Source organism: Gorilla gorilla, chromosome X, assembly GCF_029281585.2.
Source record: "Gorilla gorilla gorilla isolate KB3781 chromosome X, NHGRI_mGorGor1-v2.1_pri, whole genome shotgun sequence".
NCBI classification, from domain to species: domain Eukaryota; kingdom Metazoa; phylum Chordata; class Mammalia; order Primates; family Hominidae; genus Gorilla; species Gorilla gorilla.
Window position 1 is genome coordinate 51,901,291 of NC_073247.2, and position 13,845 is coordinate 51,915,135.

General features: G+C 40.8%; 1 protein-coding gene across 17 annotated transcripts in view; it reads right to left on the minus strand.

Annotated features, from left to right (window-relative positions):
* CASK (calcium/calmodulin dependent serine protein kinase) overlaps positions 1 to 13,845 on the minus strand; it is a 412,700-nt gene that overhangs the window by 11,988 nt on the left and 386,867 nt on the right. For 12 of the 17 annotated variants that reach the window (XM_055376435.2, XM_004064027.4, XM_055376440.2 and 9 more), the window contains 3 exons: positions 7,952 to 8,032; positions 7,765 to 7,845; positions 4,085 to 4,287 (listed from right to left, as the gene is read on the minus strand). In XM_055376435.2, the coding sequence (XP_055232410.1) occupies positions 4,085 to 4,287; positions 7,765 to 7,845; positions 7,952 to 8,032 (365 nt within the window). The remainder of the gene's footprint in view (positions 1 to 4,084; positions 4,288 to 7,764; positions 7,846 to 7,951; positions 8,033 to 13,845) is intronic. The other 5 variants (XM_055376433.2, XM_055376437.2, XM_019019388.4 and 2 more) reach the window with 1 other exon arrangement.

Sequence of the window (13,845 nt, forward strand, 5' to 3'; positions counted from 1 at the left end):
CCATACTCTGCACTACTTACGGGTCTCAAGTGGGTGCCACTTTTGGTGCTGTGGTAGCCTGGCTGAGGTTCAGAGTTACTTCAGGGACAGGAAATGGAATTGCTCACAAGGATTCCCCTCTCTCAGGCAGTTAATAGGTGACTTAAAGATGAACTCTAAACCCTCTTCCTTTCTGACTCAGGATGAGGCACAAATTTTTTAATGTTCATGGGCAAGTATTTCTCTCCGAATCTCTCGGATTCGGAGAGAGACACAGGGACAGAGAGAGACACAGAGAGTGAGAGAGAGGGGGAGAGGGAGAGAGAGAGACAGAGAGAGAGAGAGTGTGTGTGTGTGTGTGTGTGTAGCGAGAGAGAGAGAGAGAAACAGGGACAGACATGGACCGGGAGAGAAAGAGCATGCTTTAGAAAGATCACTGAAAGCATGCTAGATTCAAATAGTCAAAGTAACATTAATCTAACATTTGTGGAGATAAATTGATTCTATGGCTTGGCTATGGCCAATAATTAATCTCAGGTTATTATCCTCAAGGAATAGAAACTCATTTGACCCAAGTGTATAAGATGCAGATATCTATTCTGGTTTGCAAACTTAAAAGGCACACAGAGGCAAGCATCTGAGTCATTTTGTACAAAAATCTAAGGGTTTAGGAAGAGTGCAGTGACCCCAGAACCCGTCTCAAGAGAGCTAACTGATTTCACAAAATAGTCTCTGGTTCAGAACCTGGCTCTTGTTTTAAAGTATGGATTCCTAACAAGACTGTATGCTGCCTCTTGATGATGACCTCTTCCGCTGTGGGCAAAAGCAAAACTACAAATATTCTGCTACTATTAACTTTTTCATGCTACAAATGGATACATCAGAATAAAGTTAAAATCTAAAACCATCACATTAAGCTCTGATTACACACTGGGACTATTACAGTTTCAGCTTTAGGGGCACAGATTATTTTCTGAGCCATAGCTTTATTTTCATGAGAAATAAATTCTACAGCTTTTCTTAGGTTTGACTGAATTATAGATTTTTCTGAATGTTAAAAAAAAATGAGGCTTTACATTGTACTACTATGGATAAGGTGAACCACCTTAAGGATTCCCAGGGTTACCTCTTCTAGGGTGGTACAGTGAAAGGAAGTGGGGATTTATTGTAAAAGAATAAAAATTTAAAAATCAACATAGTTCAACTTCACACCTCACTTTCAATTGGCTGTAAAGCCTTAATCGAGTCACAATTATGTTAAGCCTTGGTTTCTCCATCTACAAAAGTAGATACTGATCTCCAGCTCATAGGGTTACAAGGATTAGGTAAGGAGTCATAACGCCTGGCAAAATATACAGCACTATAAGAACATAATCTATTACTATTTTATGAGAAGCTAGGTTATTAATTTCTTTCTAGTATAATGTCTTTACCATCATCCTCTAGCTTTAAAGTTGGACCACAACATCTTATCATATAGTATTATTAGACGTGCTCAATTGGGCCTCAGTTGTCTGAAATAAGATGGCATAAAGTATTAGACCTGTACTAAAACAGCTGGACATGTGTTAGGTGGTTTTCCTATGGTCCACATGTAGTTTGGCAGAAGTGAGGTGATTCTAAAAAAATGCCACAAGGCCCTTCTGTTATGGACAGTTTTGGATGTACAATGAGGAAGGAATTTCATCCTCACCATCTTGTCTTCTGAATTGTATTCTTAGCTCCTGACCCTGTGCTTGACACATAATAAGGGCTTAATACAAGTTTGTTGGATTAAACTGTCTGTAAGATACAGTAGAGGGGTCATCTAAGAAGCTGGAGTGGGAAAGGGGGATGGAGAAAAATGTCCTAAGGAGAGAGCCTCCCTGGAGCAGTGAGGCTCTGCCTGAAAGCAAGTTGTTCATGGTCACGGGCATCCTGAAGGCAGGATGAAGGCCTTGTCCAGCTGAGGAGAGACTGGGCTGAGGGCAGAGAAGCCCGAGAGTGAAGCCCAGTCGGTGCAGACTGCGGGCATTCTCAGCTGTACTGTGGTATGCAATGGTCATTGTGAGACCAGGACTGGCATGAGGCTGGCCTGCGCAGGAGGGCCTGGGACCAGTGTAGTCAACCAGACCAACAGGAGGAGCAGGACCTGGGCAATCCCTATCCCCAGGGCAGCTGGCCCAAAGAGACTCAGGCAGCCAGGATGCCTATGGCTGGCCCTCAGGGCTAGGTGGATCTGAGAGATCACAGTTCTGAGTGGCAGGGACCCAGGAAGCAGGAGAAAAGAGTGCAGGTGAGCTCATCCAGCACTCAGGGGAGCAGAGGAGAGTGCCCAGCCGGGGTGAGGAGGTGCTTTGGGGCCAAGTGCAATGGGTAAAAGTAACTGCTGTGGGTGTCCTGAGGAGGCTGAGAGAAGTGTCTCCCACTCAGCAGTGCAGAGCAATGCATGGCTGTGCAAGGGCAAGGAGACAGGGAGAGCTGGACGCTATGGGTGGAGCAGCAGCAGCAGCGGCAGCAGCAGCAGTGGCGGTGGCGGCGGCAGCAGCGGAGGCAGGTAAGGCAGAAAGCCCTCGAAAGTGGACTTAGGTAATGCAGAGGGAGTCTGAGGAGCCCTGCAGCCAGCATACTGCTAGAGACATTACTACCAGCAGAAAACGACGTTCAGGTGAAGACCAGTGTGGAACCCAAGGAGAGGATGTCGAAGACCAGGACCAGGATTGAGACTTTGCCTCTAGCCACCCCTGGCCAGAAGATTTTTCCAATCCCTAGTAAGGAGGGATTAGTAGTTAAACAAAAATCAATCTGTGGTACACATCATATATTTAGTTCTATATAGGTCCAAGTTAATTGTTAAGTAAACGGCAGTGTTCACCCTACTGCTGCTTTCCTCCCTAGCCCCTTAAACAGATCCTTTTGTGGTTTCCAAAGTTCCAAGTTCAAGAACCCCATCAGGTGTTGTAAATGGAAATGGGTGAACCCACTGGCCACGAATTAGGATCCTGGAGCCCAGAAACTGAGCTGTCAGGTCCCAGGTCACACAGACTCTGGCTATATAGGTTCTGTCCTTGCTTTAGGGATGGTTAGGGGACCAAGTCTCATACAGTGGCCCTTGAACAGGGATTCGCCCTGCCTAGGATAGCCAGGTAAGCCTCCTGATGAAACACAGCCTGCTTGAGGGAAGCTGGTCTACTATTTCAGCAGGTAGCATACTGGTTCTATTTCTAAGGGTTAAAGGAGATTTGGTACAGATCAGTCCTAGAAATGGCAGACCCAGGAGTCACATGGCACCCACAAGCCTCACCTATAACCCACCTTGACGTCTACAACTCCCAAATCCTTCCTACTATACTTTACCTCCCATATCTACTTGGTTTGTACTCAGAGATGAAAAAACAGCTTGTCAGCATTTTTGATGTAAAGCCTTCAGCTTTCTCTTTTTCAAGTTTAATAATTCCTACTGCAAGACATATCTACAAACCATTTCATCATCTCTGTGTCTGGCTCTCTTTTGAGTCCTCTTCCAAGTCTTTATCTCTCTCCTAGTTTTTGCTCAGGGTCAGGCATTGTGCTCAGGTAAGGAAATGGCAGAGGCTGAGAGCCACCATGGGTTTCCATCCCTGCTGTCTCTGACATCTGGGCTCACTCATGCTTGCTTTCATAAAGCTAGTGCTGTGTTTCAGACCCAGGCCCCAGGATCAGTTTCTCACTGGAGATTAACATAATGTGCTGGTAGAGGCTCTGATGGTCCAGCGTGAGCTGTACCCAGAGAGGGAAGGTGGCTGTTGTGATAACAAAGTGCCAGAGCCTCATCCTGAGGTCAGATGATCGTAGGATTTCTGGCAGGCGTAGACACAATCAGGAACCTTATTGAGCTTCTGCATATAATAAACCTCTTAAGAGAATAATCTCTGCTTCTTAAATACATGGTGTGTGCACTGAGTCCAACGATTAGTCAGCTGGCATTCTAGACTGTGAACCCCCAATGCCTCCATTACTGACACTTTTCTATAGTTTATGAAATTATTATGTGACCTGTGACTTTCTGATGGCATTTTTGATTTCAGAATCTGTGCTTATTGGCATGCAGGCAGGATGTCAGACATTCGGGGAGGCTGGGCATTACCTGAGGCTCCACGTCCAGTATTGCAATCAGCCCCTGCTCGTGGATCTTCCGGATGGTCTCCAGTTTTGTCCCATACATTGCATCCTCGTGGCTGCCGTACTCCAAGTACTCGTTATTAGAGATGTCTTGCATCATTTGGTCATGAGATACAAAGTAATAATTCTTTCCATTTTCTTCGTCTTTCTTTGGAGGTCTGGTTGTATCTGCAAAGTCGCATGGCACAAGAGGTTTAAAAGGCTGAGCTGATGAGCTTACTATGCTCCCAACAGATTTACTCAAACCCAGTCTCTTCCTAAAAGCTGTGGATTCTTTAGCGTATATCTCATATCCCCTGTTCTCACCCCCAGTGGCTTTGCAGAACTAAATTCTAGAAACCATATTTATCTGTGTGCATCACACCATAGTAGCCAGTGAGTTGTCTGGTTTGGTGAATCTTTCAGTGTTCAGGTGAGATGTATTTTATCCCTTCATGAACCACCACAGGAGGAAGACGTGAAATGACCCAAGATTAATATAACTCACTGTATGTCTTAATGCAGTCGGGTCTTGTGTAGAAGGAAAAAAGGAGAATAAAAAAATGGAAAACTGCATATGGTTAAATTTAAATAAGCCAAAATTAAATAAAATTCAAATTTTAGTTTCTCAGTCTCACTAGCGGCATTTCAAGGATTCAATAACCACGTATGGTTAGTGGCCACTGTACTGGACTGCACAGACATCAAGTACTGTCATTGTCACAGAAAGTTCTATTGAAAAGTGATGTTCTATAACATCTTGCAAAAGGAGAATGTTAGGATATAGCAAAAGACACGTTACACTGAAAACACAATGACTGTGGCCAGACATACCCATAATTATTATGGAAGACCTAAATCAGGAGGTGACAAACTGGCTTATGGGACAAATATGGTCTACTGTCATTTTTTATTTTTATTTTTTTATTTCGGAGACAGAGTCCCACTCTGTAGCCCAGGCTGGAGTGCAGTGGTGCGATCTCAGCTCACTGCAACTTCTACCTCCTGGGTTCAAGAGATTCTTGTGCCCTCAGCCTCCTGAGCAGCTGGGATTATAGGCGTGTACCACCATGCCCAGCTATTTTTTGTATTTCCAACAGAGACGGGGTTTCACCATGTTGGCCAGACTGGTCTCAAACTCCTGACCTCAGGTGATCTGCCCGCCTCAGTCTCCCAAAGTGCTGGGATTACAGGTGTGAGCCACTGCACCTGGCCACCTACTGTCTGTTTTTGTAAACAAAGTTTTACTGGAACACAGCCATGTGCTTTTGTTTACATATTGCCTATGGTTGTTTTCATGAGACAACAGCAGAGCTAAGTGCTTGTGATAGACTGTATGGCCTTAAAGCCTCAAATGTGTACTATCTGGTCCTTTACAGAAAAGGTTTGCCCACCCCTCACCTAAGTGAGTGTAACTGAAGTATATGCCAATAAGCTCTAGTTCTGTGGATACTAATAGGACCAGTATCCTGCAAAACACACTTTAGGAAATGCTTTTCTAGATGAGCCAGGAACACTGGTTTTAATATTCTCTCTCCCTACCCCCCTTTCTTTTCTCCCTTCCTTCCCTTTTTTTCCCTCTCTCTCTCAATTTCTTTGCTTCCTTCTTTCTTTGAGAAAGAACAAATTTATGCTACTCTCTTCTGTGTACATGAGCCTAAACTAATGGGGAATCCCCCTTTCCTGCTAGCCTGTTAGAACATAAAGTGCTCGTGGTCATCAAAATGTGGACATTTTAAGAGAAGCCCTTTCTTTAGGCACATCAAAAGCTGAAGAACCGGCGTTACTATTTATTTATTTATTGAGACAGGGTCTCACTCTGTTGCCCAGGCTGGAGTGCAGTAGCAAGATCTCAGCTCACTGCAACTTCCATCTCCCGGGTTCCAAGCGATTTTCATGCCTCAGCCACCCTAATAGCTGGGACTACAGGTGCGTGCCACCATGCCCGGCTAACTTTTGTATTTTTAGTAGAGATGGGGTTTCACCACATTGGCCAGGCTGGTCTCAAACTCCCGGTCTCATGTGATCCACCCACCTCGGCCTCCCAAAGTGCTGGGATTATAGGTGTGAGCCACCGCGCCCGGCCAAGAACTTACATAACATATTGATGTTGTACTATCTTCAGTCATCTCAGTAGTTAGATATATGTTATATACACATACAGGGTCAAATATTTCAAAGACTAGTCATGATTGACGTCATCAAAGGTAGGTTTTAAAACCAAACTAGTTAACTGGCCATTTAATAACATGGAAGTTCAGTTGTTACGTGGTTAAGAAGAAGCTAAATGTTAGCTAAGCTTGCTGCACTCATGATCTAGACATAAGGAGAATTAAAAGAACACTTCAAAGTGTTTTACTAGAAAACCCCAGTAGTGCCAAATGAGACACTATTGGATACATTTCTTTTCTTGTGTAAATCAGACAGGGTTTTGGGATGAAGGTTGTCTCATGAAGCCTCCTGGCTCTCTGAAGTGTACAGATAACTGTAAGTGGTATTGACATTGCTTCGGGAAGGCATGTGAAGGCCCTATAGAATGGAGCCAATCTTCACATTTTCTCCTGTTGCTCTTAAAAAATAATTTTCCTTTAGCTCTTCCAACCCTGAGCTGCTAGAAAGCTTCTGGGGTTAAAATTTTATTTATTTTTTTTGAGACGGAGTTTCACTCTTGTTGCCCAGGCTGGAGTGCAATGGCACGATCTCGGCTCACCACAACCTCCACTTCCGGATTCAAGTGATTCTCCTGCTTCCGCCTCCTGAGTAGCTGGGATTACAGGCATGCACCACTATGCCTAGCTAATTTTGTATTTTTAGTAGAGACGGGGTTTCTCCATGTTGGTCAGGCTGGTCTCAAACTCCCGACTTCAGGTGATCCGCCCACCTCAGCCTCCCAAAGTGCTGGAATTACAGGCATGAGGCACCGCGCCTGGCCTAAAATTTTAAACTTTAGAATAATGATGACAATAATGAAATGATAGTGGTAGATAGCTTCTACTTATCCACCATCTGCTAACTGCTTCATACACATGATCTCAAATCCTCTCTGCAATCCTGAATTACTTCATTTTACAATTGAGAAAATGAAGAGGGCAAGAGGTTAAGAATAAGATACAGAAAATAAGGAGAATTAAAAATCTTACAGATTTGAAAATCTTTACAGAAACAACTGTTAGCATATTGATTGGGTTTAAAAAGTGGTAAGAAATCAACAATTTAAATATTAATTAAGGGAAAAAAATTGTCATATCAGAAACTGTACAACTATGAAAACTTATTTTTCTGAAGAATAATTCATCTAGGTAATGCGTATGACATATTGCTAGAAAAATTGTTACAAACAGAATGGATAAACCTAATTTTATTTAAAACACACACACACACACACACACACAGACTTTATACACATATCTGTACTAAGACAAGCCTAGAAGGGTATACAACAGAGAAGCCTAGAAGGGTATACAACAAAATATTTATAGCACTTATTATAGGGAAAGAGGGGTTGGGATTATTGTTAACTCATTTTCCTCCTTGTTCTTTTTTTGATTTTACAAATTTCCTACAATGAACAGTTATACCTTATGTAATCAGAAAAAAATACATAAATTATAGAGTTAAAAAAGTGATAGGAAAAATATAATGAAAAGAGATTGAGACATTGCTTACGTGGAATAGGGTATGCAAACCGGTCTGGGTGCTTTGTGATGAGAGTGTTTTTTATGTGTCTTCTCCCAACACCATGTGCGCCTATGTCATTTAGAAAAAAAGAATGTTAAAACTGACAACTCTTAATAATGTTCACAAAATGTTTTGAAAGTGAGAATAAGCAACCCACTTACATAATCAAACTTACCTAATAAGACTAGTGTTTTCCTCTTGAATGCTGGCAGTTTTACTACTTCTTCATATGTGACAAGATCTAATTGATCAAACACTAAAACGCAAAGATTTAGAAGAAAGGTAAATTTGTAGAATGACTATTTCATGTACATAAATTATAATTTTACTGGCAAAACTACAGTTATATTAAAACCATGTCTTAAAAATATGAATCCAACTTATGATATATGGCTTACATGTAATTTAAGTCATATAGCATCTAGGGAGAAATCTTCATTTTTAAGCCCATGAAAATGCTCTTTAGAACCAGGGTCATCCAAAGATGCTGAACACATGCATTAAAATGTCCAAATCTAAAACATACTACATATCTTTTCATGTAGTATCCAACAAATCATATGAATTCATTTGAAGCCACATGCTGTTCATATTTTTCCAATTCTAAGAAGTCAGCAATACTAAAAAGAAAAAGTCTACAGACAGTGACCAACATGAATATAGCATGAATGCAACTAAAGTTAACCAGGAGAGGGGCCTGCTAGATCATTTCTAGAGATGGATGAGAAATGCATGGACAGCTGGTCTTTAACTTCATGGTTCTTTCTTTCAACAGAGTTGATGAAGGTGGCATGCTAGATTCTAAGGCAAGTTCTGTAACTATTGCACAAGCTTATCAATGAGCAACTCACAAGCTTTACAGTAACCCAGATATCCACTCAATGGAAAGTCTTGAATGTGTAAGGAGAGTTACATGCTTTCCTGGGCCTGAAAACTTGTCGCCCATTACATGGGCAGCCTGTGTATGGTGGATCAGGATGGAAAGAATCATGAAGCAGAGTCTGAGCTCAGAAACCTTTGCAAAAGTGGAGTTCTCTAATCACTACAGACTGAGGAGAAATACTTTAACAAATATTTTTCTGAAACCTGCCTCTTAACACTATGATAAAAGCAATTTCAAGCAATGTACAAAACTTTCCTGAGCAGATGCCCATTCCTGTTGAAATTCAACATGGTCCAATTCTCACACACATTTGGAAATTCTCACAAAGTGCTAAAATTATATGTCTGTGTTTCCTGTAATATTTTTTGTATTGTCATACCCAAATGCTGTCAGTTACATACTGACATTTCTTTTTTTAAAGAATATTGAATAAACCCTGGATTTTAGAGGGGTTAAAATAAATTCAGTAAAATCGATTTGATGATGTAATAAAGGAATCTGGGCTGCTTTATTATTTATTTAGTTTATTTATTTTTGAGATGGACTCTCGTTCTGCCACCCAGGCTGGAGTGCAGTGGCGCGATCTCAGCTCACTGCAACCTCTGCCTCCCAGGTTCAAGCGATTCTCCTGCCTCAGCTTCCCGAGTTACAGGCACCTGCTATTACACCCAGACAATTTTTGTATTTTTGTTGAGACGGGGTTTCACCATGTTGGCCAGGCTGGTCTTGAACTCCTGACCTCAGGTGATTCACTGGCCTTGGCCTCCCGAAGTGTTGGGATTACAGGTGTGAGCCATCGTGCCCGGCCGAAATCTGTGTTACTTTAGCCAATCATTTATTAAGAGAACCTTCTACTCCTAGAAACAATATGGCCAAATGACTGTGAATATCACCTTAGTTCTTAACATTAGTGATTTGCCCAATCACTTAAAATGCAAAATAAGATACTTGGGAATAGAATAGATCAGAAACAAACAAACAAAAAGCACCATTATCACAATATATAAAAAAAGAAACACGATATATTAAAATAGAGGTTAGTGTATATTAATGGGTATTTGCACATTTGTTTTCTTTTGATAACTTGATTTATAAAGGTTGATTGAAAGTCTTTAAAGCATATCCTCTAGCAATAGCTAAAAATCAAGAAATGTTTTCTGTGTTCAGAATGGCAGACTCACAAAATTAAAATGAACATGAGGCTCTCTGTGGTAGGGCTAGTTAGTTATACTGCAGTAGTAATGGAGTGATGAGAGTTGCAAAAATAAAAGCAGGAGTGCTGATGGCATTATTTTTTAGACCTATTGCCCTCTGAGTGATATTTCCATCAAGAAAAAGTATGCTTACAGAAGAAGTGCATTGACAAGCAGATATGTTTTAATATATTTTAATAAAAATAAGCAAGCATCTCACGAAAGAGCAAGATGATGATGATGACACAAGCTTTCCGAATGGTATATACACACACCTATCCCTCTATAGAGCCCTAACTCTGATCCTACCAAATTAAGACTTGTCATTTTTTTAAAAAACACATAAGAATGAGTTAGATGTCAACCATCAAAACCACAAACAGACATGTTATGAAAATGAAATGAAACATATGTTAAACATCAATATCTTAACCATAAATGAGCAGCATGAAGAGGTTACTCTGGTCTAAATGAAATTGCCACACGGTCATAGGGTTGAGAAACAATAAAAAAAGGGTATTTTAAAATAAGAGATACAAATAATATTAGGAAAGCACTTAAAGAATGAGCTTTTAAAGGTTTTAAGTTGCTTGCTGATAAAAAAAGGACTTAATAAAAGAAAACCACCAAAAACACAGAGGCATAGTCATTCAACAGGTTACTTACATGCACAGAGGCCATTGGGAGTGAGACAGCATGAAAAATGTACAGGGGTCATTGAAATATGGCTTTTCATATATTAGTAAAATAAAAGTATAATATGTATAAAATAAACTTTATCATGCAATATTCTAAACACAAGGCAAATAAATCACATTAAGAAACAAACTCATTTTAATAGAAATTCGACAATATCCTTATATAAAAGCCAGCGGATTTTATATACTAGCATATGCATAGACATTTTATCGAGAATAGTTACAAGAAAACCTCTTCAGAGAGTGTAGACGTGGAAGCCTTTTGCTTTTCACTTTGTACCTTCCTGTACCATGTGTAATTTCTAACCATGTGTGCCTATTACTTTTATTATTATTATTATTATTATTGAGACAGGGTCTCGCTCCTTCACCCAGGCTGGAGTGCAGTGGTGGGATCTTGGCTCACTGCAGCCTCCGCGGACCTCCTGGGTTCAAGTGATTCTCCTGCCTCAGCCTCCCAAGTAGCTGGGATTACAGGCATGTGCCACCACACCCAGCTAATTTTTGTATTTTTAGTAGAGATGGGGTTTTGCCATGTTGGCCAGGCTGGTCTCGAACTCCTGGCCTCAAGTGATCTGCCCACCTCGGCCTCCCAAGGTGCTGGGATTACAGGCATGAGCCGCTGCGCACAGCCTATTATTATTTTTAATGCCAACAGGGCAGTGAGTTTATGGGCTACTTTTTGTTTCCTTTAGAGTTGCTTGTATTCCAGAAAAAAGAGAATAGCTTTTAAAGTCAACAGTACTAATTTGTGGTATTAAGCATAATTTAAGCACACCTATGAATGGTACTGTAGAAGTCCCCTATGTTCAAATATGTGTATGTAAATAGAGTATTTCGGGGCTCTAACATTTAAGAAAACAAATTAATGAAGACTTCCTAAATTTTTAAAAAGTTTACACTAGTAACTTGATCTAAAATGACTTTTGGAAGTCCTGGGGGCTGAGGAATCTCAATGCCTCTAGAGTTCAGTTGTTCCAGCCACACCACAATGCTTTTTGTACCAAGTATACATGGCTAGAAACCTTCTATGTGTTACAGAAAACGTATTTGCTGTAAAATCTACACACACCATAATCAAATCTATTCCCAAGGATTCAGAAATACTGTCTAGCATAGTTTGCTCATATTACCCTGATTTTCTGCTAAACTACTCAACATTCCAGACACTTCTTTTAAGTATCTATGTAACTACTTTCCAGGTTGAATTTTTTCCATAAAAAAGCCATTAACATTGAATCCTTGTCTCAGCTGGAAACGCTATCAAGATCTTCAAATACTATAAAGACCTCCAATTCAAAAGAGCATTGCACACTGGTAGCACTGGGTTAAGGAGTACATACTTGAATGCCCGCAGGGGTCAGGTAGCTAATGTGGTTGAATGAAGTGGGCCAGGTGCAAAAACAGGGAGTGGTGCGGACAGTGTGTGCTGGAGAATGAGCGTCCATTCAAAGGCCATATTAACCACCCAGAGTTACTAAAAGAGAAAGTGGACCTGGTATTGCTGCATTCCTTGTTCTTCTAAGGGAACTCTGAAACCCAAATTTTTATGTTAAATATCCTGACTTTCACACGTGATGACTTATTAAAACTTAAACACTGTGTGTGTGGGAGTTAGAGGGACAAAATTTACTTATGGGTCAATTCAGCGAATAGGCTGTCACTTTATGATGGGAGTTGTAGGTAACACAGTTTGAACAGAATTCCACTTTAACAAGCTATGTAGAATTTCCTGACGACAAAAATGGAAATAATTCTAGTATTATCATTCCCACCAGTTCTAGATAATGACAAAATTCCCAACCTTCATTTGTACCACAAATACAAATGATGCCAGAACTTGATAAGGTTTGGATCTTGCCATCAATATATGATGAATTCTCAAAGATTTGAAGCAGGAAACAAAACATACGGCCCTTATTTTAATTTACTGAGTAGTAACAGAAGAACAGAGTACTGTATTTTACCATCAACTTCTAAAAAAGCCAGAAAAATCCTTTTGAGATATTGTTTGATCTGTGGCCCATAAGCCCATCTGGTTTGGTATGAAAGGCTATGATATTTCTGAGTTCTCAAAGCAACTGCCTCACCAATGGAAGTCAAGAGTATTTGTTTCTCACTCTTTTAGAGCAATTCTTTATAAGGACACTTCTGTATATTGGGATGACCTTTCATCGTAGCTAAAAGCAGAACAGCTGATTAAATACTTGACCCTATGATCTCTTGTAAAGCAAAGGTAATACTAAGCAAATGGTTCTTCTGGACTTTCTAATGAACAAAATGGAAGAGTTGGTTGATGACACAGAAGAAACCTGAAGAGATGGTGACAGAAAGGAATGCTAGGCTTTGCAGGCAGTGTATTTCAGAAAGTCAAGGAAAAAAGCTGGGAATCTTCTCCCAAAAAGAGAAACTAAAAAGAGAGCTCACAGTGATTATTTTGCAGGTGAGGGAAGCCTAACAATGATATCCTGACTAGAGAATCACAAATAGGCCTAAACACAAAGTTCTACAAAGACACTTAAGGGGCTCTGCAAGGACCGTCTAAGAAGCTCAGACTTTCTTTCAAAGGAGGGCCTTTTACACAGTGACACACACTGACATGTAGAACAACCCCTTAAGCATGGCAAGGAAGGTTCTGATGCCCAGAAGACCGCTGGTTAGGAAAATACTGATGATACCAAACAGGTGGTGGCAGTAGGCTCCCCTGTCCTCTCAACCCCTCCTTTCTTCATTCTAAGTTGACAAGAACTTAGAGAGGTCAATGGTTTGGGATAGGAGGTAAATGTCAAAAGACAGAGGAAAAAGCAATTCTGTTCTACCCCTATTAGCCTCCTGCCTTCTATGTCAAGGGTGATAGCTTTCAACCTGGATAGGCAATGTCTACCAGAGAGCAAGAGCCTGAGATAGACAGTACAAGAATACTTGGCTTCATTGAATGATCGCCATTTGTCAGGCCCAGTGATGAAAGAACCTGAGACCCACTGATCTTTAGAATTAGAAAAGATCTCCGTGATTGACTAACCTAATTCCCTCATTTCAAGGCCCGTAGGAGCGAAGTGATTTGCCCAAATTGCATGGTTACTCAGGTGTGCTAATTCCTGGTCCTATCTCCAGCTGCCTATTAAGCTTACAGGTGTGTTTGCAGGACCACTGTGCACCATCTAACGGGAATCAGAGAATGCGAGCAATGGAAGAAGATCAGTGATACCCTGGTGGTGAAAGAGTGGAAAAAGTGAAAACACTGGCTGCCAGATTGGATGCTGATTCTCTGGCAAAATTCTTAAATTAATGATTA